The following is a 25,309-nucleotide window of genomic DNA, read 5'->3' as shown; positions in this document are numbered from 1 at the left end:
CTTGTGTGATGACTGTATTATGTTGATAGTATATATTTGTACGATGAATTGATTAACGTGGACCCCGACTTAAACAAGTTGAAAAACTTATTCGGGTGTTACCATTTAGTGGTCAATTGTACGGAATATGTACTGAACTGTGCAATCTACTAATAAAAGTATCAATCAATCAATCTTGTTTGTAACACAGTTAACGAATTTGTAGTGGTTCCCCAATATTTCTGCACAATAACTCAGATATGGTAACACTAGCGAGGAGTGGAGAATATAAAGGGATTTTTGGCCCAAACTCAAACTCAAAAGTTGAGACGAGAACCACCGCTATAAGTAGAACTACAAGTAGAACTACAAATACTCCCATGATCCTCTAGAAGTGACGCAACGTCTCCCTCCGCCAGTCTCTGCTGCCTAGCAACAAACATTACCGAGCTAGCAATGCGACCTAGCCGCTCTCGTGCGCAACGTAGCTAACTCGGAGGCTCGAGCAGCGGGGTGGAGGCGACACCTTTTCAGCGGGCAAATGGCACGAATTTAGCGGCGTCGACTTAGTTTTTTTTTTCGCTGTTACGAGGCTTATGTTAAAGTATATATAGTTTTTTTTTTTTTTTGCGAGACGACAGTATCAGAAGGAGCGTTTTTTTTTCTTCTTCCTTCTAAGGAGCTAACCTTGGGCAAGTCAACGTCCAAGAGTCACTTTCTTCACCTAAGAGTGTGTGACACCGGATGACTTGTAACCTGGTTGTGCAGGTAAGTCAGGGGGCTTCTTTTTGTTGCTTGTCACCCCCATAGGCGAGCAGAACTGCACCTAGGAGAGAGAAGCTGTTGGCCACTTATGTGGAGAAGAAGATGAAGAAGCTACAGGCGTCAGTAACAGCAAACCATGACAGTCAAGGAGTGGTCTTAGATCATGTTGCTCTATGGCAAGGGTCATCAACCTTTTTGAAACCAAGAGCTACTTCTTGGGTACTGATTAATCAATCAATCAATCAATGATTACTTATATAGCCCTAAATCACTAGTGTCTCAAAGGGCTGCACAAACCACCACGACATCCTCGGTAGGCCCACATAAGGGCAAGGAAAACTCACACCCAGTGGGACATTGGTGACAAAAATGACCCAGTGGGACGTCGGTGACAATGATGACTATGAGAACCTTGGAGAGGAGGAAAGCAATGGAAGTCGAGCGGGTCTAACATGATACTGTGAAAGTTCAATCCACAATGGATCCAACACAGTCGCGAGAGTCCAGTCTAAAGCGGATCCAACACAGCAGTGAGAGTCCCGTTCACAGCGGAGCCAGCAGGAAACCATCCCAAGCGGAGGCGGATCAGATTAATGCAAAGGGCTACCAGTTTGATACACACTTTAAAAATTTGCCAGAAATAGCCAATTTGCTCAATTTACCTTTATTAAATAAATCTATATACCGGTATATATATAAAAAAAATGGGAATATCTGTCTGTCATTCCGTCGTACATTGTTTTTCCTTTTACAGAAGGTTTTTGTTCTTTTACAGAAGGTTTTTGTAGAGAATATTAATGCAAAGGGCTACCAGTTTGATACACACTTAAAAAAAAAAGCCAGAAATAGCCAATTTGCTCAATTTACCTTTATTAAATAAATCTATATACCGGTATATATATAAAAAAAATGGGAATATCTGTCTGTCATTCCGTCGTACATTGTTTTTCCTTTTACAGAAGGTTTTTGTTTTTTTACAGAAGGTTTTTGTAGAGAATATTAATGCAAAGGGCTACCAGTTTGATACACACTTAAAAAAAAAAAGCCAGAAATAGCCAATTTGCTCAATTTACCTTTATTAAATAAATCTATATACCGGTGTATATATATAAAAAAAATGGGAATATCTGTCTGTCATTCCGTCGTACATTTTTTTTCCTTTTACAGAAGGTTTTTGTTCTTTTACAGAAGGTTTTTGTAGAGAATATTAATGCAAAGGGCTACCAGTTTGATACACACTTTAAAAATTTGCCAGAAATAGCCAATTTGCTCAATTTACCTTTATTAAATAAATCTATATACCGGTATATATATAAAAAAATGGGAATATCTGTCTGTCATTCCGTCGTACATTTTTTTTTTCCTTTTACAGAAGGTTTTTGTAGAGAATAAATGATGAAAAAAACACTTAATTAAATGATAAATGGGTTGTACTTGTATAGCGCTTTTCTACCTTCAAGGTACTCAAAGCGCTTTGACACTACTTCCACATTTACCCATTCACACACACATTCACACACTGATGGAGGGAGCTGCCATGCAAGGCGCCAACCAGCACCCATCAGGAGCAAGGGTGAAGTGTCTTGCTCAGGACACAACGGACGTGACGAGGTTGGTAGTAGGTGGGATTTGAACCAGGGACACTGCGCCACGCCGTCGGTTTAAAAGAAGAGAAAACAGGGAAAAAAAAATGAAAATTTAATTTTGAAACATAGTTAATCTTCAATTTCGACTCTTTAAAATTCAAAATTCAACTGAAAAAAAGAAGAGAAAAACTAGCTAATTCGAATCTTTTTGAAAAAATTAAAAAAAGAATTTGTGGAACATCATTAGTAATTTTTCCTGATCAAGATTCATTTTAGAATGTTGTCATGTTTTAAATAGGTTAAAATCCAATCTGCATTTTGTTAGAATATATAACAAATTGGACCAAGCTATATTTCTAACAAAGACAAATCATCATTTCTTCTAGATTTTCCAGAACAAAAATTTTAAAAGAAATTCAAAAGACTTTGAAATAAGATTTAAATTTGTTTCTAAAGATTTGCTACATTTGCCAGAAAATCTTTGGGGAATTATAATCATAATAAGTTTGAAGAAATATTTCACAAATATTCTTCGTCGAAAAAACAGAAGCAAAAATTAAGAATTAAATAAAAATGCATTTATTATTCTTTACAATAAAAAAAAATATTTGAACATTGATTTAAATTGTCAGGAAAGAAGAGGAAAGAATTTAAAAGGTAAAAAGGTATATGTGTTTAAAAATCCTGAAATCATTTTTAAGGTTGTATTTTTTTCTCTAAAATTGTCTTTCTGAAAGTAATAGGAAAGAAAGTAAAACATTAATGAATTTATTTAAACAAGTGAAGACCAAGTCTTTAAAATATGTTCTTGGATTTTCAAATTCTATTTGAGTTTTGTCTCTCTTAGAATTAAAAATGTCAAGCAAAGCGAGACCAGCTTGCTAGTAAATAAATACAATTAAAAAAATAGAGGCAGCTCACTGGTAAGTGCTGCTATTTGAGCTATTTTCAGAACAGACCAGCGGGCTACTCGACTGGTCCTTACGGGCGACCTGGTGCCCGCGGGCACCGCGTTGGTGACCCCTGCTCTATGCATTTTAATAATTTCACTCTGGCTTTTAACACTGGATTATTAGGAGGCCTATGCAGGGAAATAACAGTGATTGTTTTACAAAGGTGTGGCGGTGAAGCTGGAATTATGCTTTTAAAAAAAAACAACAACATTCCTTTAAATCAGGGGTGTCAAACTAATTTTAGATCGGGGGACAAATGGACTGGTAAAATCATAGCACGATAACTTAAAAATAAAGACAACTTCAGATTGTTTCCTTTGTTTAAAGGCTTACTGAAATGAGATTTTCTTTTTTAAACGGGGATAGCAGGTCCATTCTATGTGTCATACTAGATCATTTCGCGACATTGCCATATTTTTGCTGAAAGGATTTAGTAGAGAACATCAAGTTCGCGACTGTTGGTCGCTAATAAAAAAGCCTTGTCTTTACCGGAAGCATACTCGCCAACCTTGAGACCTCCGATTTCGGGAGGTGGGGGGTGGAGCGGAGGCGTGGTTGGGGGCGTGGTTAAGAGGGTAATTCGTAAATAAAAACAGAATACAATGGTTTGCAAATTCTTTTCAACTTATACTCAATTGAATAGACTGCAAACACAACATAGAACGCACTAACCCCTCTGCCACCATGAAGCCCGAAGTAATAACAATAACAAACAAATAGAAGAAGTAGGGAGCTGAAGTCATAGAACAGTTTCTTAAGCGCATAGATTATGACTAAAGTGGTGAAGCTGTATTTTCATTTGCACTTAATTAATAATAATTTACACTATATGTAAGAAACATTTATTGTTTATATTTATTATTATTAAAGTTACTTTACCTATTTTAACACTCAATGTTTATTTATATAGCCCCAAATCACAAACGTCTCAAAGGACTGCACAAATCATTACGACTACAACATCCTCGGAAGAACCCACAAAAGGGCAAGGAAAACTCACACCCAGTGGGCAGGGAGAATTCACATCCAGTGGGACGCCAGTGACAATGCTGACTATGAGAAACCTTGGAGAGGACCTCAGATGTGGGCACCCCCCCCCCCCCCCCCTAGGGGACTGAAAGCAATGGATGTCGAGCGGGTCTAACATGATACTGTGAAAGTTCAATCCATAGTGGCTCCAACACAGCTGTGAGAGTTCAGTTCAAGCGGATCCAAGACAGCAGCGAGAGTCCCGTCCACAGGAAACCATCTCAAGCGGAGGCGGATCAGCAGCGTAGAGAATAATGATATGTGATTGTATGCTTGTATTTATTTATCATTGTTTTGAGTGTCATCTTTTGCTGTATATTTGATTAGTATTTATTTTCGTAATCAGCCTCACCTAAACCTTGATAATTGTCTTTGTGATTAACACATGATTTAATATCATCTGGCAAGATTTGTCCTGTTAAACTGTAAATGGGTTAGATATGATTATTGAATATAATTAAAATTTAGAGTAAGATTACAAATTCGGAGGTAATATTTGAGTGGGCCCGGGGCCCGTCTGTGGTGGAAAAGTTAGGTCCCAAGGTCAAAAAGGTTAAGAACCTCTGATCTAACTTATTTACAGTTTAACAGAACAAACCTTGTCAAATGATAGGAAACATGTGTTAATCACAAAGATTATTATCAAGGCTAAGGTCAGGCTGATTACGAAAATAATACATAAATAATATAAATAATAAAGATGGGACTCATAGAAAAAATTAAATAGATAAAGTCATTTATTAATAAAAATAATAATGATAATAATAAATATGTTTCTTAAATACACCGTCAATACAATTTAATTGCTAGTGACAATACAGCTTCACCACTTCAGTCATAGTTTTTGCGCTTAAGAAACTTCTCTGACTGAAGCTCCAGACTTCTTCAGTTTGTTGTTGTTATTACTGCCCCAAGTGGTGGAAAAGTGTTCTACAACTGAGTACCCCTGTAACTTTTACCGACCACAGCCGAGAAACATATTTTCTGAAGGCCCTGTAGAGGGCACTGGCGGCCCAACAATGGGCCCCGGCACCTTGGTTAAGAAACACGGCTTTATATAACACTATTTGGCTAATCATTTATAATTGGTTATGACATGGTTGTCCAAAGTGTGGCACAGTGGCCATTATTTGCCTGCACCTTTTTTTTTATTTGATTTGATTCTGTGAATTTCAAAATGTCTTATTGAATATGGATCAAAAAAAGCAAAAATCCGGGGAAAAAGTTAAAATTGCTAAATGAGCAGGTTGACCTGTTGCTGTAATACGTCAGCGTGTCCACCATATTGGATGTGGTGGATCTACCCAATAATCTAATGAAAAGAAGTTGACCGAACTTCATAAAGCATTTTTCTTTGTTGTTTGGAGGTTGGTTTCATCGTGGGAATCTACAGTATTATGAGAAGCAGCAACACACATCACATTCCCAAACAATGACGGTGAACAGCCAGGCAGCCGGGCAGAGTGAAGGTCAAATGTCAGGCACCAAAGGAAGTTCTAACAAACGGGACATACAATAGCTGCACGTGTGTGCTCTTACGGAAAAGTTTGAAGTCATTACACTTCAGAACTATATAGAGTAAATTTAAGTGTACATATTCTAACATTCTTAGCCACAAAGTCGTATGGCTAAATACAGTAAAAGCCAAACATTTTTTTTGTCTTTCTTGTGAAAGTTATTAAGCAATCAGGTTTGGACTGTAAACCTGTTGGTACAATTCCATGCAGCAGATTGATGAGACATCTTTTCTGATTGCGCTTGCTACATCCAACATAGTTTTGACATATGAGTTAGCATGTGTGTTTGTGTATCTATATATATTTATATGGACAAGCTGTATAAAATGGATATGTGTGTATGTGTGTGTGCGTGTGTGTATATACGTGTGTATGTGTGTGGCTGCGCCATAGACGTGTATATGTGTCTGTGTGTACACTGCTTGGCCTTTGGCTGGAAGATATCAAGGCTTGTGATAGTACTAAGGAGATGCCAGAATTTGGCTTTCAAGTTTCCTGTTTTGAACACTTTGACTTCTAGTGAAATCTGTAAACAGTCAAGGCATACTTGCCAACCTTGAGACCTCCGATTTTGGGGGGTGGGGGACGTGGTCGGGGGTAGGGTGGAGGCATGGTGCAGAAAATAATCAATTTATTATTGAACCGTGAGGTGCCTAAAGATTCCTATCTCCAATATTGACTTATCTTTGCCCATCTTTAGTGCACAAAATGTATTACAAATGTTTATGAGATTTGTATCTTTACACCCCTTGTTTGGGATATGGGAGGAGGTCGTAGTACATGGAAATTGTATACCCGTTACAGAGACGCCCTAACGGCGCTTCAAACATAACTCTGTATACGGTATGGCTGACATGCTAACATGCTAGAAATGTCGCCCTATACTGACATACACGAAACATGAATATTAGATCATGCAGAAGTCTTTCACAAAACTGTTTTCAACACATGTATTCATGTTAGCATTCATTTTCACTTGTGTATGTCATCTGTCCAAATGATTCTCAATGACTAATATTCTTGTGTTTAGAGTACACATTGTCAGTCCTGGCAGTGTGTCGAACGTCACCACCACACTGCCAGTGTCCAGTATGAACAGCTTTCCCTCAAGATGTTGTTTAGCGTTACACCCAGCAGCCGCAAACATATCGCAGACCGACTTCCCATGCGGAGTCTGCATAATAAACACATCAGCCAGCCTTTCCAAACAAGCTCCTTGTAAAATGTATTGTTGTTCCAAACTAGCACATGATGAAATCCATTTTAACCTTCATCTTGTGTTAGGGTCGGCACCGACCCGTTTTAGTTTTTAAATGCATAAAAACACCACATACATTTATTTTTTTGCATCAAAGCTTTTTGACTTTGTCAGGAACCTCTTTTTCAACAAAATAAAACATTTTAATTTTTTTCACTAAATTATAAAATGCTCTGGTAGAAATTATGCCCTTGGTGTTGTTAGGGTCGGTTTCGACCCAGTTATAAAAATAAGATGATAAAGCAATGATAAGAGCCAAAACTGAACACACTGACAGCCAGCTCCTCTCTCAATCATGTGAGCTTTAGTGGATTCTCATTTTACCTTGTTATCCTGTACAAAAACAAACAAAAGATGGACACTAAAAGTGTCACTTTTTGCCACTCTGATTTTGTTTTTTTATTAGTTTTGGAACTAGTAATCTATTTCTCTTGGTTTCATTTGCTTGATTGGTTGTTGTTTGTTTGATGTTGGATTTCTGTTGCTGAAAAAAATACTTTTTAGCCTTTTTCTTGAAGTAAATATATATGGGTCGAAATTGACCCGTAACACCATAGATGTTACTATAGTTAAAATTCTTAAAATGAAAAAATAAATAAAATACATTTATTTAAGAGATGTGTTCTAATACCCCTTAGTAATAGTTAGGTAACACAACAACCTTTTTTTTATGTATATGACTCTCTTGAGGTTCGTTTTACCATTTTTAAAAATTGAAATCGAGGGGTATACTGACAAAAAAAGGCCCAATGGCCCAAACCAAAAATATTAAAACCAATATTTTCAAGGATAAGGAAGCCTAACAAGGTAACCAAGAGATGAGAAACAAATTGGATGATAGATAATTGTTTTTAGTGTATTTTACAGCTGATTTAAGACATGGGTCCAAACCGACCCGTTAACATAAGAGATGGTAACAGAAAGCTAACACAAGAGGAAGGTTGAATTCATTCTTGTAGTATATTTAGAGTCCTTACTCCTTATAACATTAATATAGTTTTGTAGGATTAAACATGTCCGGGAGATGAAATTGGAAGTTTTGAGTCAAGATGTGAACAAAAGCAGTTTTATTTTTCTGTCTAGTCATGTTACTTGTTTTTAGTGTGCCGCTATGCAATCTTTAACTTGTGAGGATGCACCAGTAAGTAAAAAGCTGGTAGTGGCCAAGTAGAACACATCTTATTGGACAAAACGCTTCAAGCATGTAATGAATGGATCAATTAATTACAGCAGAACCTTGATTTACAAAGTGAATTGGTTCTTCAACAGGGTTCGTAAATAGAAAAACCTCACCGCCTCCCCCAGGGGGCCCCAACCTTATTTGTCCCTGTTTACACTGCACCCCAAATCTGATTTTTTTTTTTGCCCTAAAGTCAATCAATCAATGTTTACTTATATAGCCCTAAATCACTAGTGTCTCAAAGGGCTGCACAAACCACTACGACATCCTCCGTAGGCCCACATAAGGGCAAGGAAAACTCATACCCAGTGGGACGTCGGTGACAATGATGACTATGAGAACCTTGGAGAGGAGGAAAGCAATGGATGTCGAGCGGGTCTAACATGATACTGTAAAAGTTCAATCTATAATGGATCCAACACAGTCGCAAGAGTCAAGTCCAAAGCGGATCCAACACAGCAGCGAGAGTCCCGTTCACAGCGGAGCCAGCAGGAAAACATCCCAAGCGGAGGCGGATCAGCAGCGCAGAGATGTCCCCAGCTGATACACAGGCGAGCAGTACATGGCCACCGGATCGGACCGGACCCCCTCCACAAGGGAGAGTGAGACGTAGGAGAAAAAGAAAAGAAACGGCAGATCAACTGGTCGAAAACATTTTTTTTTGCCACTGTAAATGATACAAAGTGCTTCAAATCAGATCTTTTGCATCAGATTCAGGCCACATCAGGAGGTTGTCCAAATCCAATTGGAATCTGATCTTTTCAAATGTGATTTCAGTCTTAACGCAACGCGACCTGAACGTGACTTTTTTGTCTGCTTTGGGCGAGCTACGTCATTTGTGTGCACGGGGAAAGATACAGCCCCCTAGCGAAAGTGGATACTTCATCACAACATACAATTTCAAATTTTTGGTTGCAGCATTAGTCAATAGTGCACAAATATAAGGCTATACTTAATATTTAAATATATATTTTGATTCCGAAAAAATAGCAATTGTTGTAAGCCCGGCATTGACTCTGTGGCATATTTGCCTAAGTGTGAGTAAAAAAATAAAGCTAATGTAGATCTACATGAATGTCCTCTACTTAACAGCCATAAAAAGATTAGAAGCCTTCCAAGCATAGTACACTATATATCCATTCATACATCATTGTATATTGGGGATTGCGTGGCGCAGTTGAGGGAGTGGCCGTGCCAGCAACCTGGGGGTTCCTGGTTCAATCCCCAATTAACGTGGACTCCTAATTAAACAAGTTGAAAAACTTATTCGGGTGTTACCATTTAGTGGTCAATTGCACAGAATAGGTACTGTACTGTGCAATCTACTAAAAAAAAAGTTAAATCAATCAATCAATCCCCGCCTTCTACTAACCTCGTCAAGTCCGTTGTTTCCTTGAGCAAGACACTTCACCCTTGCTCCTGATGGGTCATTGTTAGGGCCGCGCAGGGCAGCTCCCTCCATCACTGTGTGAATGGGTGAATGTGGAAATAGTGTCAAAGCTCTTTGAGTACCTTGAAGGTAGAAAAGCCTTATACAAGTATAACCCATTTACCGTTTATATTAATTTAATTTCACATTTTTGGGGATAGGTTGGGGGCTTCACGGTGGCAGATTGGTTAGTGCGTCTGCCACACAATACGAAGGTCCTGCAGTCCTGGGTTCAAATCCAGGCTCGGGATCTTTCTGTGTGGAGTTTGCATGTCCTCCCCGTGAATGCGTGGGTTCCCTCCGGGTACTCCGGCTTCCTCCCACCTCCAAAGACATGCACCTGGGGATAGGTTGATTGGCAACACTAAATTGGCCCTAGTGTGTGAATGTGAGTGTGAATGTTGTCTGTCTATCTGTGTTGGCCTTGCGATGAGGTGGCGACTTGTCCAGGGTGTACCCCGCCTTCCGCCCGATTGTAGCTGAGATAGGCGCCAGCGCCCCCCGCGACCCCGAAAGGGAATAAGCGGTAGAAAATTAAATGGGGATAGGCTGATTGGCAACACTGAATTGACCCTACTGTGTGAATGTGAGTGTGAATGTTGTCTGTCTATCTGTGTTGGCCCTACGATGTAGTGGCGACTTGTCCAGGGTGTACACCGCCTTCCGCCGGTGTGCAGCTGGGATAGGCTCCAGCACCCCCGGCACCCCGAACGGGACATGCAGTAGAAAATGGATGGATGAATGGAAGGTGTGGCGACCATATCTATGGTGGCCAGTTATTTTATTTTGTAGCGATTTCTTTGTTCATTTACGGAATTACACTTTATCGAACGGGGCGCGCAAGTAACGTCAAGCCCACATTGGGGTCACATTTACACAGGAGTCTGATAAAGATCTCATTTTACTGGCAGTATAAACAGTCAGCTGGAAAAAAATATATATAATAATTTATTTAAAAAATCCAATTTGGGCCACTTTGGTACACATCACAGTCTAAAGCACATGGAAATGAGAAAATAATAAATTTTCTACCACTTGTCCCTTTCCCATTTTTTATTTTACTTTTACACATTTTAATAAGGCATTTTTTTTGTAGTTTCAATGTAAAAAGTTGGACATTTCCAAATGATACACAGATTGGATTGAATTTGATCATTTGTACATAATACATGTTTGATTTGATTTCTATATTATAAATTAATTTGACACATTTTGATAACAAATCAATTTAAGCAGCAAAAAAATCCCCCCAAAACTGTTTTTGGCAAGTTGAGCAAAAAGAACAAGTCGGGCCGAAATTACCTTACCGAAAAGCTCTTTCTTAATATTAAATATACCTTCTTATTTTTTTCCAACCATGTGTTGCAAATATGTATGAAATATGTACAAATATTGCAACTGAAAACATTTTTATTGTTTTACACTGGGTAAATAAAGATTAAATATATAAATACGGGTACCCCGCCTACCGCCCGAATGCGGCTGAGGTAGGCTCCAGCGACCCCCCACGACCTCAAAAAGGACAAGCGGTAGAAAATGGATGGCTGGATGGATCTAAACTTGGAATTAATGACTACATTACCCAGAAGGCTTAGAAGAAGAATGTCAGAATGATTGTATCAATCAATCAATGTTTACTTATATAGCCCTAAATCATATCTAAGTTATCCGGCGAGCAGACAAAAGCTGTCTTTAATCCTACCAAGCAGAAGGCTTGTAAAACTCCACTGTGTAGGATGAGAAGCAACATGAAGGTGTTCTGTTTTTTTCATGTATTGTAGTCAACAAAAAGATATTGTCCTGACCCAAGATCTACAAAACAAAGAGGAAGCAGGGCCTGACTCCCCTCCAGGCGACCTTTTCTTTGAACTGTTTGTAATCAAAGGCGATGGTTGTTTACAACCCCCGTCAAGGCGATGGCTGTTAATGACCTCCGTCCCTTAGAAACAGCTGTTGCAATGTAATCAGGGAAAGTCCAAATAAAAGAGGAGGCTTATAATCTTTCGCCAGAGCGTGGTGATACTGTACAAGAGTAGAACCCAGATGTCTCTCCTCAATTCAGCCAAATTTAATTCTGTCTCTGTTTAATTCCTTGCTTCTTGTCTTGTTTAATAGATGTCCTCAGTTTTTGAACCTGAGAAGAATGTATTTTTTTATTGTGACTTTACTTATCTACAAGGATATTAAAAGCAGCTCCTTCTCGATAGAAAACAGTATAATAGAAATGGAGAAATTAACAAAAAGTAGTGCAAATACATAAAGTAAGGAATAACAGGCGCATTGCTCTGACTTTGTACAGTGTATGTCCGAAAGTAGTATGGCAGTGTGGATTATTGTACAGGAAGCAGGTCTGAGTTGCGTGGGAGGATGACAATTGTGCCGTTTGAGCAATAAAGCATTAATATATTGTTACGCGTCGCTGTTCCTGATTCATCCACACTAGGTTAGTGCTGGTTAATGCTTCAAATGACCATATTGACCAGAACATTTTGGTGAAATTCTATATGAAACTGCAGTCTATTTTCTTTTGATTGCATGGTGACAGGGGTGCTTGCATCACATCGCCGCCAACGCTAAGGTGAGACCAACGACAGGTGTGACGCCACCATGCTGGAGGAGGATATGGAAGTGGCCATCAAGGTGGTCGTCGTGGGCAACGGTGCCGTGGGAAAGTCCAGCATGATCCAGCGCTACTGCAAGGGAGTCTTCACCAAGGACTACAAAAAGACCATCGGCGTGGACTTTCTGGAAAGACAGATCATGTAAGATCATGATGCAGTCGGTGACAATTTGTGGGACTTTGTTGTCATGGTGACGGGAGAGCAGTTATTTTTATCTCCTCTCATTTGCTGCATCGTTGGGTTTTAGTGTGAACGACGAGGATGTCCGCCTCATGTTGTGGGACACCGCTGGCCAGGAGGAGTTTGATGCAATCACCAAGGCGTACTACCGCGGTGAGACACCTGTTGCTTCGGTTTCATTGCCTGTCTTAAGTCCACCATTCAATATTTAGCACAGGGCCTGCTGAAGATAACCTGAGTATTCTAATGAGAACCAATTCATGCTCTATTTGGGCATAAAATAAATCTTATTCTATTATTTTTTTTCATTTCTCAGCGATAGGAAATCATAACGTGGTAATCTATGTAAAGGCGGAATTTGTGATACAACCCTTGTAGTAGATCAGATTACTTTGTGCAGGTGCACCTAATGAAGTGTCCCGTGGGTGTTCTGTTTAATCTTCAAAGTCAATCTCCAGTGTCCTTGTTCAGACATATTGCAGGTGTGGGGAGTAAATTATGGATGGCGTCTGTCTGCGTGTTTAACTTTACAGGCGCCCAAGCGTGCGTGCTGGTCTTCTCCACCACAGACAGAGATTCCTTTCAGGCAATCGACACCTGGAAGGAGAAGATCGAAGCGGAGGTGGGAGATATCCCGGCAGTCTTGGTGCAGAATAAGATTGACCTCCTGGAGGAAACACTTATAAAGAAGTAGGTTATGTAACACACTAACAACGCAACCCTGCGTGGGCCGTAACAACCCTGTTTGATTTCTTAAATGTGAGCCTTTCTTTATTTGCGTTACAGCGAGGAGGCAGAGGGTTTAGCCAAGAGGCTTAAATTGAGATTTTACAGAGCTTCAGTCAAAGAAGACCTAAATGTCACAGAGGGTAAGTTATTGACAATGTTGGTAATGATTATGGTTATGAATGATTTACTTCAGACACTTTTATCAAGTTACATTACAGGGGACCTGTTATGCAAAACAAACTTTACTAACCTATTGGTACCTATTTTTCTGTATTTGGTATCTGCATAAGTCCTAAAATTGTAAAACCAAAATGGAGGCATGATGAAGGTATTTATAAAACAACCTTGCCTTCCTTCAGACTTCTTCCAAACGATTTGTTTGGAATTTGCACAATTTGTGACGTTTTTTCCACCAGTTACGTCAGCGGATTATCCATATAAGGTAGAAATCTACTAAAGTGCTTTGCATTAGTCCCTCATTTTAGTCCAACTCTGTTGTCTATAAGCTCATTCTTTTTCTCTATCCTCTTGTTGTGGGGTAGACTGGCTCGTACATGCAAGTGCATCCTCCACTGTTGCCATTTCTAATACAAAGTAGCATTTAGTTCTAACTTATATCTGTCAGTAGTCTCGCTATGGAAGCGCTAAAAACATAAACAAAGATGGCGATAAAAAGATTATTTTTTATATTATTTCTTATGGAGTATATTGTGAATAAATTGAGAACAGGAAGTGAACAAATGATAAATGATAAATGGGTTGTACTTGTATAGCGCTTTTCTACCTTCAAGGTACTCAAAGCGCTTTGACACTACTTCCACATTTACCCATTCACACACACATTCACACACTGATGGAGGGAGCTGCCATGCAAGGCGCCAACCAGCATTAACAAAAGTGTTAGCAACTGCTATGTAAAGGAAAAAGGGTAAGATTACATAAGCTCTGCTTCTTCCTACTCCTTTTCGAACATGTTGAATAGAAAACCTTTTAATTGTGATGTATCATGTTGTATGCATGCATGTTCAAAATAAACTCAAACTCAAACTGTTTAAACAGAACGTGGCTTAAAAACAATCTGTAAAACATAATCAATGCAAAATTTGGACTAAAGAACTATCATTACACGTTATGTAGACCACAAAAAGTGTTTATATTGTAGAAAGAATGTGGTTACATTTGTACAATTCATCATACATAAGTACTTCAACTCACAGGCTTAATTAATGTCTTAGAAAAATATATCACTCTTGAATCAACACCAGTAGTTAATACTATGATCAATGTTAATTACAAAACTAAAAGTGGGATTTAAATAATAATGGAAGTATAAGTGTTTGTATATGGTATATTATTGGTACACATGTTTAACCAACACATGTACAGGGATATTTCACAACTGTTTGTCTATGTTTTTTACTGTGTATATATTTGAACAGTGTTTATGTTGTACACAAAGTGTATTTCTAATATGTTGTGTAAAGGAAATGTCATATTTCCATGAAGCTCAAGATCTGATGTTTCCTGGTTTTACTACATCTTGTATCTGAGATTATTTATAAGGTTAGGTGAAATAAGGGCTCAAGTTCAGCCTAAACCCTTTTGGTCTGTAAAATTGTCAATTTATGAATGTAAAGCTGATTGTTTATTTTGTTGACCACTGACTGAAAAAATAATAAACTAAACTGATTGGTTCTGTGACAAAGCTCTTAACTACAAACACTTGTATCTCAAATCAACGTCACTTATTGAAATTCATTGAAAACAATTCAATTAGTGCTTGCTACCCCAAAAACAATAACATTTTAACATGTAACATGTCTTTTAAAAAGAAAAACAAGCTTTTAAATAATTATTGTATAAATAAACAATACAATTGAATGTACTACTAACAACTGCAGTTGTTTTATGAGGTAATGTAATAATAATCGACAGCATTGGAATGTGGACTTCCACAGTATCACTTTCCAGATGCTTCTCTGTCAAACACACCATCAGCAGCTTCTCCATATTTTAATAGCTACATGTCCATCGTTTGGATATCATTTTGGCGTTATAGTTATTCTGCTTCGGTATGATGCAGACTAGCAGTGATTCGCTCAGATTGCTTCGCCAAGTTGGCGACACGCTCGGTCATGTTTTTGATGATTCAATGAAGGATCCACTTCTTTTTAGTACTTTTCTTTACACAACTTTTTTTCCTTCCAGTGGTTGGAAAAATATGTTGATTCCTATCTATAAACTAATGCTAGCCAGTAACACTGGATTTTGTGGTCGAATTTTACTGGGTTCACTGTAACATTTGCTACACCACTTAGCAGTTAGGAGGCTTGTTTGTTTGCCTGCAACCTGAAGCATCACAATGACCCAAGATACTGTTCTTTTCTCAAAACAATCATAAATTGCGCCACTCTAAAGTTAAATGTGGCTTAGTGGTTAGAGTGTCTGCCCTGAGATCGGTAGGTTGTGAGTTCAAACCCTGGCCGAGTCATACCAAAGACTATAAAAATGGGACCCATTACCTCCCTGCTTGGCACTCAGCATCAAGGGTTGGAATTGGGGGTTAAATCACCAAAAATGATTCCCGGGCACGGCACCGCTGCTGCCCACTGCTCCCCTCACCTCCCAGGGGGTGATCAAGGGTGATGGGTCAAATGCAGAGAATAATTTCGCCACACCTAATGTGTGTGTGACAATCGGTACTTTAACTTTTTTAACTTTAAGGTACCATTGTATCTGAAAAGAAAAGGAAGAAGCAGGGATTATATTTACTTCTCTGTGCCTTTCAATAAACACTGTGACTTTTGCATGTTTAAATTAGGTTCAGTTCCTGTGTGAAAGAAAGGTAGATGGGGGAAAAAACAGATACATCTCAATTAATCACAAAAAAACAAGTACATTGAGACTAAATATACATACTGTAAATGTCTAAAAATGTTGATATAATTGTTCACTACATAATTGATAGATAAATATATAGATAGATAGTATTTTATTTGTCTTAATACCGTAAAATGTTAGATCTATGTATTATAATTGGTCTGTAAAATTTAAACTTTAAAACATCATCTTTCATTGTAATACTCTCACAGCTACATTTTTTGTTTTATATCAGGGATTTTTTTGTTGCCAAAATAAAATAATTATAACTCCAATTAGATAATCTTTTGAGTATTTATTTTTTTAAATTAAATTGTGAAATAATAAAACAGATAACATTTATTCAGCGTTTTTATCATTTATGTATTCATTTCCTGACCAATTGTAATTATTTAATGACATTTTTATTTATTTCATGTCCACTCATTCAATACAGCACATATAAAAACCCCATTAAAAATGCAACAATGGAAATTAAAAATGAGTAAAACAAAGTGTTCCAAAATTAACTTTTGGTATGCGTGATTATTATTTGTTTAGTATATTTATTTAGTTTTGGCAGAATACAACCTAAAGTTGTAGCTCTTACGCATCAATTTCTTGTTACGGTATATGAGCATATAATTAAATGTACATGTTTCACACCCATAAGCAAGGCCTTAATTCTGGATGTTGTGTTTGCAGTGTTTAAGTACTTAGCAGAAAAGTACCTTCAACAACTCAAACAGCAAACAGCAGAAGAGACAGAGGCAGTAAACACCAATAGCAACAAAATAGGTAAGAAACTTATCTGTTCATCTTCCCTCCCCAGTCTAACGACAGTCATTTTCTCACGCAGGCGTTTTTAATACCACAAGTAGTAATGTCTGCAACCTAAACTCCAGCAATGGCAGAGAAGTCATCTCACTTCGACCTAACAAACAAAGGACCAAGAAGAGTAAAAATCCATTCGGGAGTTGCAGCCTCCTCTAGAAGACGACATTGAGCTCATTTTTTTGCAGACCATCAGCAGGTAGCCTCAGTTAGAAACCAAAGTCCACAAAGACTGGGAATGATCTCAGTAATTATACTTAAATAACAATCAGAGGATGCGTATTATATATTTTTTCCCCCAAATGCAATGCAGGAACAATCTCATATTATAAATTGAGAGAGAGGACCGATCAAAAGTTTAGACTTTTTGTATAGTTTTAACCTACCTGAACTTGAAAAGGCTGAGATCATAGAGGACATTTTATCTGGTAGGATTATGTCATACCTATTATAAAACTATTTCCGGGACCTTGCCAGGTTAGGTTGATAACATTAAAGGGGACCCATGATGATTTTAATCTACTTTGCTTTGTGTCAATTTTGCTCCACAGTCATATATATAACCTCGTCTTTGAGCCCACTCCTCTCCAAAATATCATAAGTTTGAAAATGTACACTGGTAAATATATACCTGGAAGACATAAATCACCGCTATTTTTTCGTCTGTATCTGTGTTGGCCTCAGGATGAGGTGGCGACTTGTCCAGGGTGTACCCTGCCTTCCGCCCGATTGTAGCTGAGATAGGCACCAGCACCCCCCGCTACCCTAAATGGAATAAGCAGCAGAAAATGGATGGATGGATGGATATTTTTTTTACAAACACAGCCGAAAATTAACTTCATCAACAGTAAATATATTCACCGGTCACAACATTAGGTACACCTGCTCACTTGCAGGTTGGCACAGAGCTGCATAAAAGCTGCTTTTACCAGAATTTCTGTCACCACATGTACTAATTAGATTCTGATTTATCGTCTACCCTCTCTTGTGGTCCCCTTAAGCCAAGTTGTAATTTTTCCGTCAAAGTTTAGCGGCTAATCGTATTTCGTAGGGACCCATGTTAACAGGCGGGAGGGCATTAGACGAGAAGGAATGACATTAGGTCAGTATGTACGAGAATGCCCACATATGTACGGCCGTCAATCTGTGATGTCACAAATAGCCAACTGTTAAAAAAAAGACTGCATAACCGCCATTGAAAACAAACTCACGCCCAAATGCTTAAACCTTATGATTTGATGCTTTAACACAATTATTGTAGCATTCATAAGTTAGAAAAGAGGAAAATCCTCATAGGCCCTCTTTAACTTAAAAAGGGAATATTATCAAATAACCTGCTTCTAAATGATTTCTATCTAAAAGTATATATCTTATAGCCAACGGTAGTTATTACATACCAGTGGTCATTTTCGGTTGAAATAAATTAATCGAACTTAGACAATCCGTAGCATGGTTATTATTAGCATCATTATCATCATAAACATGGTCACAACAATTGGATAACTTTTGGTTGCTACTGGTGTTTCATATTCACCAGCATATTTTGAAATACGCCACAAGAAAGTGCATTCAAACTTTGGACGATATCGTATAATTTGCAAAGTCGAAATATAGTATTTGGGGAGGGGTTACATTATATACCGGTTTAACAAAAACCTGCATCTCTTTTTTTCATTCTTTTATGGATTGTTGTCAGTACTTAAGTCCATAAGATGGAGTTCATCATTTTCACCAACTACTTTACTCATAATATGCTCATAATGCATAGGAAATCCAAAATATATTCAATATGAACATAATTTAAAATAATTTTTTTTCCTCGTACGTCATCTCAATTGAGAGGGATTTTTTTCACGGCTTTAATTCAGACAGTTGTACACCTGTACATCTTTATGTATTATCGAGGACGTGCTGAGTATTTTTTAACACACACGGTTTCTTTGATGACGGTTGAATGCATTTTTTTAATACAAATCCTAAGTGTTGCATGATGCTATATTGAGGTGTTAACAGCTTCAAGGTGCCAATTATTCCCGGTTTTAACACAAACATATTTGAATGTAACTTTCAAAAAGTCAATTATGCTAACCAAAAAAACTATTTTGAAGTTCATTTACCACATTTTAGCTCTCTGACACATTTACCTTCACTTCAACTCACAACTACATGTTTTTTAGTGCTGTTAAACGGTTATTTTTCAAAAGAAGATTATTCACACTTTTTGAATTTAGATTATTATGATTAATCACAGGTTATTGCTAGTAAATATCTTTAAATGAACTTTAACAAGGTCTAAATATATAAACACAAATCAAACGTTGTCAGCATGTCATCCAAGAACATTTTTAAAGTGTGTTCCTTGAATGCACTACGTTTTTTGTATTTTCCTAAATGTAGTACATAAGCCACACCCACTAAATTTTAGAAGAAACAAATATTTGGGCTGCACCAGACTATAAACCGTAGATATATATACATATATATTGTGAAATTAGTTATTTGCAGATAAGTATTTTGTATATGTTTATTTACACATCTTAATTGTTTCCAAACGGTGTCTGTAACACGGCAGTAAAACGGCTGATCAAACAAAACAGAAGTCATCATCATGGACCCACTAGCTGCAGAAGCGAGGTCTCCAATCGGGTAAACAGAATCAATAAGTCCACGGTGACAATTTGGTGAATTTGCTGACTAATTTGTGAAACTGGAACAATACAAACAGAATATCATTGTAAATGAATAGTACTAATACAGACATTGGTAAACGTGTTAGCATATTAGCTAATGCTGACGATGCTAGCTTAATTACGTTACAATAGCACATACAAATATGCATGAAAACAGACATCACACATTGGACAGTTTTGTGACTAAGAATGGTTTTAGTTATATTGTAAAACTTAAACGTTGCTAGGAGTTATGAATGAAGAATCCATACGAGTCCAAAAGTCCAGTCAGGGTATATTTTGAAGTGAGCTCACCAGTCGGAGCCTGCTCACTCTACTTTGCACTTACACGTATGCATTAATCTGATCACTGACCGTACCAACACACACATTTCAGGTAACCATCTGCGGCTAAGTTAAAGGAACATGTAAGTACAGTAAAAAAAAAAAAAATCTGCGTAAATACATGATTGATACGATCATTTCTTCGTGATTTTTGACAGCCTTACTTTTTATTCTGTATTTACAGTGGAACATCCATGATTGTACTAAGCAATCCTGTTTTAAGTTAAATTTTCTGTTCTACGGTTATCATCACACTTATCCTTTCGGTCGTCACTGACGCACAACATAAGGATGGCGTTAATCCTTCAGAGCCCCCCGAGTTCCATTCAAGTCTAACATTTTTCTGACAAATCCAACATTTTTACAGCAAATTCCTAAAAACACAGGGCTGTTATTCTGGAATGTGTAAATCCGACCAAACAAATGCCAACTGCAGACGATGCTTGTTCTCAAAAGAAGAAGAATAGTAAAGGGGGATTTGTTCGGTGGCAAATTTGGCCCCTCGAACAATTTAGTTCAATTTCCCTGAGCTGAGATGACTTGGGTGAACGGCAAAGTTTTGTTTGTATTATGAGGTGAACTACCTTTGGAGGTATTTACACGTTTGGTACAATTTAAGTGTCACTTTGACATTTTTCCATGCATTACATAAAGCACAACATTTCAAATATCTTTATTCCTATTGTTTGGTTCTTGTGACTTTGTTCTGTTGCAGTAATAGTACTGATTTGAAAACACACTATGTACAGTATGAAAACTTCAGCCACTTTAACAAGGACGCAGAGTGCATGAGAAAGTGGAACGGACAACATACGGTAGCTCCCTCGAACACACACGATCGGTTATTGAGGAGTGAATTGCACAACACAGCCGCAGAAACAGTGATGTAATAGTGGCGAGGCGCAAACTGCTCAGTCAGCATTAATGACTTCATCGTAAACAACGGTACAAGCGTAACAATATTACTGACCACTTATTATACGTTTGCTGCCAAAATGTGGCAGTAAAGAGTACATCAAAAGGTTGCTTTTGTTGCCACGCTGAAACTACAGCAGGAGATAAAGTTTTTACGGTCATTCGGACATCAAGGAGCGATGTTGGTGAAGACAAGTGATAATCGATTATTTGATCAGTAAAAATGTTGATTGTGTGGCTTTGGATAGTGCATCACTTCTTGCAACCAGCAGAGGCGCCGTTGAGTACGTGTCAACACGTGTTCCATGCAAACCAGTCCCTCCAGGATTTTGCAATGATGCGATCCCGCAAATTCGACCAACTTCCCCGCTTATTTTGAACAATCCTCGCCAAATTTGTCTTTGAGTGGCGCTCAAGCGCGCGCATCAACTTTCTTATCAAACTTTGTTTCTTGTGTAGACGAAGCAGGAACAACAGTGCGTTGCTCAAACGGCGCAATTGTCATCTTCAAGCGTAGCTGAGACCTACTTCCCTAAGCCCTCCAGGTAATGTAGTATATAAACATTTACTTATGTATTTATATATTTATATATTCGCCTTTATTTATCCAGGGTAAGACAATTAAGAACATATTTTCATTTGCAATGCTGACCTAGCAAAGAGGCAACATTTACATGTTTGAGATGTTGAGGTGCTATGATAATAATAGTATAATAATAATAATATCTCATCCTTTCTCATTTCCAAACAAAATGTACCTCTATAGATTGCTCTCAACCGTTCACAAATGCTGTTGGAACATAAATTTATGTTTTAGACTTAGACTCAGACAAACTTTATCGATGCACAAGGGAAATTGCTCCACACATTAGCTCAGTTTCAAAGGATGAAAAGGATAATGCAGGTATTAAGTAGACACAAAATGTACCATAGTAGCAATATAAAATATAACGTGTGTAATATTTACATATATATACAGTATATAATATATACTGATGTATTATATTATTGTATTATATTATAAAGGGAAAAGTAGTACAAAATGGATGGATTATATTGTTAGATAGTATATAACAAATCCCAATTATCATGTACAATATTACAGTACATGTAACAGCTGCAGCAAAAAAAAACGGCAGTATAAAATAGAGAGTAGATTCAACAGAAAATATGCATTATAAACAAAGAGAGGTAGCTAACATAGAAGCGTTCAGGTAATTGACAGATATCATCTATTGGGTGGGCAGGGTTGTCCATGGTGGCGAGCAGTTTGTCCAGTGTCTTCCTGTCCCTCACTGACACAAATGTCTCCAACTGCGTGCCAATAGTTTGGCCGGCTTTCCGGATCAGTTTGTCAATCCAGTTTAAGTCCCTTTTGCTGGTGCTGCTCCCCCAACAGTCCACTGCAAAGTACAGGGCACTGGCCACAACAGACTTTTAGATGGACAAACCCTTTTCAAGTTTAATATAAAGACAGAGAATGTCTGCAACTCGTGGACGACAGAGCAGGCAAAGGACAAAAAGGAAGCCTTTTGGCAGTGTTTCTTTCTGTAATTATTATTATTATTATTAGTCATAATTAGAGATGTCTGAAAATATTGGACTGCCTATATTTTTGGCCGATAAATGCTTTAAAATGTAATAACAAAAATGATTGGTATCGGTTTCAAAAAGTAAAATGTATTACTTTTTAAAATGCCGCTGTACGGAGTGGTACATGGACGTAGGGAGTAAAGAGCAGTTGCGTCTCCCAGCCAACCCTCACGATTTTCCCGGAAGACTCCCGAATTTCAGTGCTCCTCCCGAAAATCTCCCGGGGCAACCATTCTCCCGAATTTGTCACGATCTCCAACCAGACAACAATATTGGGGGCGTGCCTCACAGGCACTTCCTTTGCGTGCCGGCCCAATCACATAATATCCATTGCTTTTCACACACACAAGTGAATGCAAGGCATACTTGGTTAACAGCCATACAGGTCACACTGAGGGTAGCCGTATAAACACCTTTAACACTGTTACAAATATGCGCCACACTGTGAACCCACACCAAACAAGAATAACAAAGACATCTCGGGAGAACATCTGCACCGTAACACAACAGAAGCCCTTGCAGCACTAACTCTTCCGGGATACTATAATATACACCCCCCGCTACACAAACCCCGGCCCCCCCAACCCTGCCCACCTCAATCTCTTCATGCCCTCTCAGGGAGAGTTTGTCCCAAATTCCAAGCTGCTGTTTTGAGACATGTTAAAAAAAAGAATGCACTTTGTGACTTCAATAATAAATATGGCAGTGCCATGTTGGCATATTTTTCCATAAAATGAGTTGATTTATTTTGGAAAACCTTGTTACATTGTTTAATGCATCCAGCGGGGCATCACAACAAAATTAGGCATAATAATGTGTTCATTCCACGACTGTATATATCGGTATCGGTTGATATCGTAATCGGTAATTAAGAGTTAGACAATATCGGATGTCGGCAAAAAAGCCATTATCGGACATCTCTAGTCATGATTGATTAAAACTGTACAGCAAGTGTGCTTTTACTGCCATCTTGTGTCTAGTGTGCAGTATAAAACAAATAAAACATCAATACAGAAATTGCTTTTTGACGTTTGTTTCAATTCTGTGCTTTTTCAGGTTCAAATTTCAGTTGATTTAACGTTATTGGAAAAATAATCCTAGGAATATTGCATCTTTTGCCGCCGCTTTCAGAAAAAGCCGTTGCGAATTCGGGCATTTTAGGCCGCCACAATCACCCAAAAATCCAGCGAAATCCTGCAGGGACTGATAAAGAACACACCGCCAATAAATAAAAAACTCCCCCTGTCAATATAACACTGGCATGGAAAAAGGAGTTCAGGACTTTCAGGGAGAGTCCTGCAATATGCAACAAATATGGAAATATGACGTGAAGTTGGCTGTTGCAGAAATGTGAACTCATCATACAACCTTTTTCTTTTTACTCTTTTTTTTTTTTTTTTTTTTACATATGTGAGTCACACTTGCATGCCTAATTGATGTTTTTGCTCTTTTGGAAGTGATTCTGTTATCCAACATTCAAATGATTAATGATGTAATAATAACAGTACTATTATACTAAGAAAAAAAGTGGTCTAATTGTGTTGCATGCAAAAAAAAAAAAAAAAAAAAAAAAAAAAAAAGCCTTGGTGAGCAATCAGTGAAGGTTTTATTCGGGTCGTAACGCCACAATGCCTTAATCACGTTTACATTGTCGACCTCAAGGAAGCACACCAAGCCCTCAAACTTGTACATAATCCATTCTTTATTCTCACTTCCTGCTTCTTCAATTTCATGCACTTTATCAGTAAAATAGTCAAACTAATAACCGGGAAATTAGACAGAATCATGCGTGCTCTGACTCAGGTGTGTATATTGTCACATTCAGTCAGAAACATCAAGAACCACACGTTTGAAGTCTTTTTGACGACAATATTTCATCATTGTTTCTTTTTTTTTTGGTTTTGATCGAATGTAACTTGACTTGTGCCACACGGCTGGGCTCCGGCTGTTCTGATGTATATTAGGCATATCTGGGATTAATAAAACTCTACTTTCTTCTGTGTTGTCCCGGCTTCATGATGTTTTTTTTTTCATGGAAGCTTTTTTCAAAACAATATTAGTCTTCTAATAATATTTATTGACAAGTATTGGAACCACACCTTGACAATGCTCACAATTGTAAGATTTGACCGTCATTAAAAATATTTTTCTCCAAACAATACACACTTTTTCTTCATAATACTGGGATTTTATTGTCATAAAGTATGTATTATAGCTGGTAATATTATTTTTTAAATTTTACTCTTAAAATTAAGGCTTTATTCTGTAAACGTATTTTTGTTTCTCTAACAATGCACCTTGCTTGCCATCATTTTTAGACTTTATTTGTGTAGTATATTTGTCTTTATTTGTATATTACTATGCTTATAATGTTATTGCATGTGTATTTATCTAATATGACAATATATTTTAGAATAAAAAATAAAAAAAATGAATAGTTAATTATTCTCACACTACTGGTAACCATGTTAATTGAAAAATACACTCTATAAAAAAAATCTTATTAGTACTGTTATACTTTTTCCATGATTAGTTATTCTATTACTGTTTTTTTTCTTAAGACTACTTTTATAAAATGTTTTTTTAGTCATATGACTTTCTCATTTTGTGTTTTTCCCCTCTTAAAATTCTGAAATTTTAACAAACAAAAAATAATTGCAATTATAATTTTTTATTTTTTTATTAAATTTCTGTAAAATTACACTTTCTACTCATAATGACTTTTCTTGTAGGAGTACAGTTCAGGCTTTTTTTCTTCACATTATATATGGTTTGAGCTTATTTCGAACATGCATTCAATTACAACATAATTGCCAGAAATCTGCCTTCTAAGACCTCCGGCTTATTAGTGATTCCCACACCCCAGAA

At 37.5% G+C, this 25,309-nt stretch overlaps 1 protein-coding gene across 1 annotated transcript; it reads left to right on the top strand.

The window, feature by feature from the left end:
• Positions 1-381: 381 nt before the first annotated feature.
• rab23 (RAB23, member RAS oncogene family) lies at positions 382-24,446 on the top strand. The gene is made up of 7 exons (XM_061910372.1): positions 382-747; positions 12,242-12,458; positions 12,565-12,650; positions 13,031-13,187; positions 13,284-13,366; positions 16,791-16,883; positions 16,945-24,446. The coding sequence occupies exons 2-7, from the start codon at positions 12,304-12,306 to the stop codon at positions 17,076-17,078; spliced, it is 708 nt and encodes a 235-aa protein (XP_061766356.1). The 5' UTR covers positions 382-747; positions 12,242-12,303; the 3' UTR covers positions 17,079-24,446.
• The last annotated feature ends 863 nt before the right edge of the window (positions 24,447-25,309 follow it).

This window comes from Nerophis ophidion, linkage group LG09 (assembly GCF_033978795.1).
Source record: "Nerophis ophidion isolate RoL-2023_Sa linkage group LG09, RoL_Noph_v1.0, whole genome shotgun sequence".
NCBI classification, from domain to species: domain Eukaryota; kingdom Metazoa; phylum Chordata; class Actinopteri; order Syngnathiformes; family Syngnathidae; genus Nerophis; species Nerophis ophidion.
Note: the sequence above shows the minus strand (reverse complement) of the source record. Positions and strands in the feature narration are given on the sequence as shown.

Excerpts from the sequence above, each read along its gene's own strand:
- rab23 (XM_061910372.1), top strand. The coding sequence starts at position 12,304 with ATGCTGGAGGAGGATATGGAAGTGGCCATCAAGGTGGTCGTCGTGGGC. Across the intron at positions 12,651-13,030 it reads CACCAAGGCGTACTACCGCG|GCGCCCAAGCGTGCGTGCTG; the intron begins GTGAGACACCTG and ends TTAACTTTACAG. Across the intron at positions 16,884-16,944 it reads CACCAATAGCAACAAAATAG|GCGTTTTTAATACCACAAGT; the intron begins GTAAGAAACTTA and ends TTTCTCACGCAG.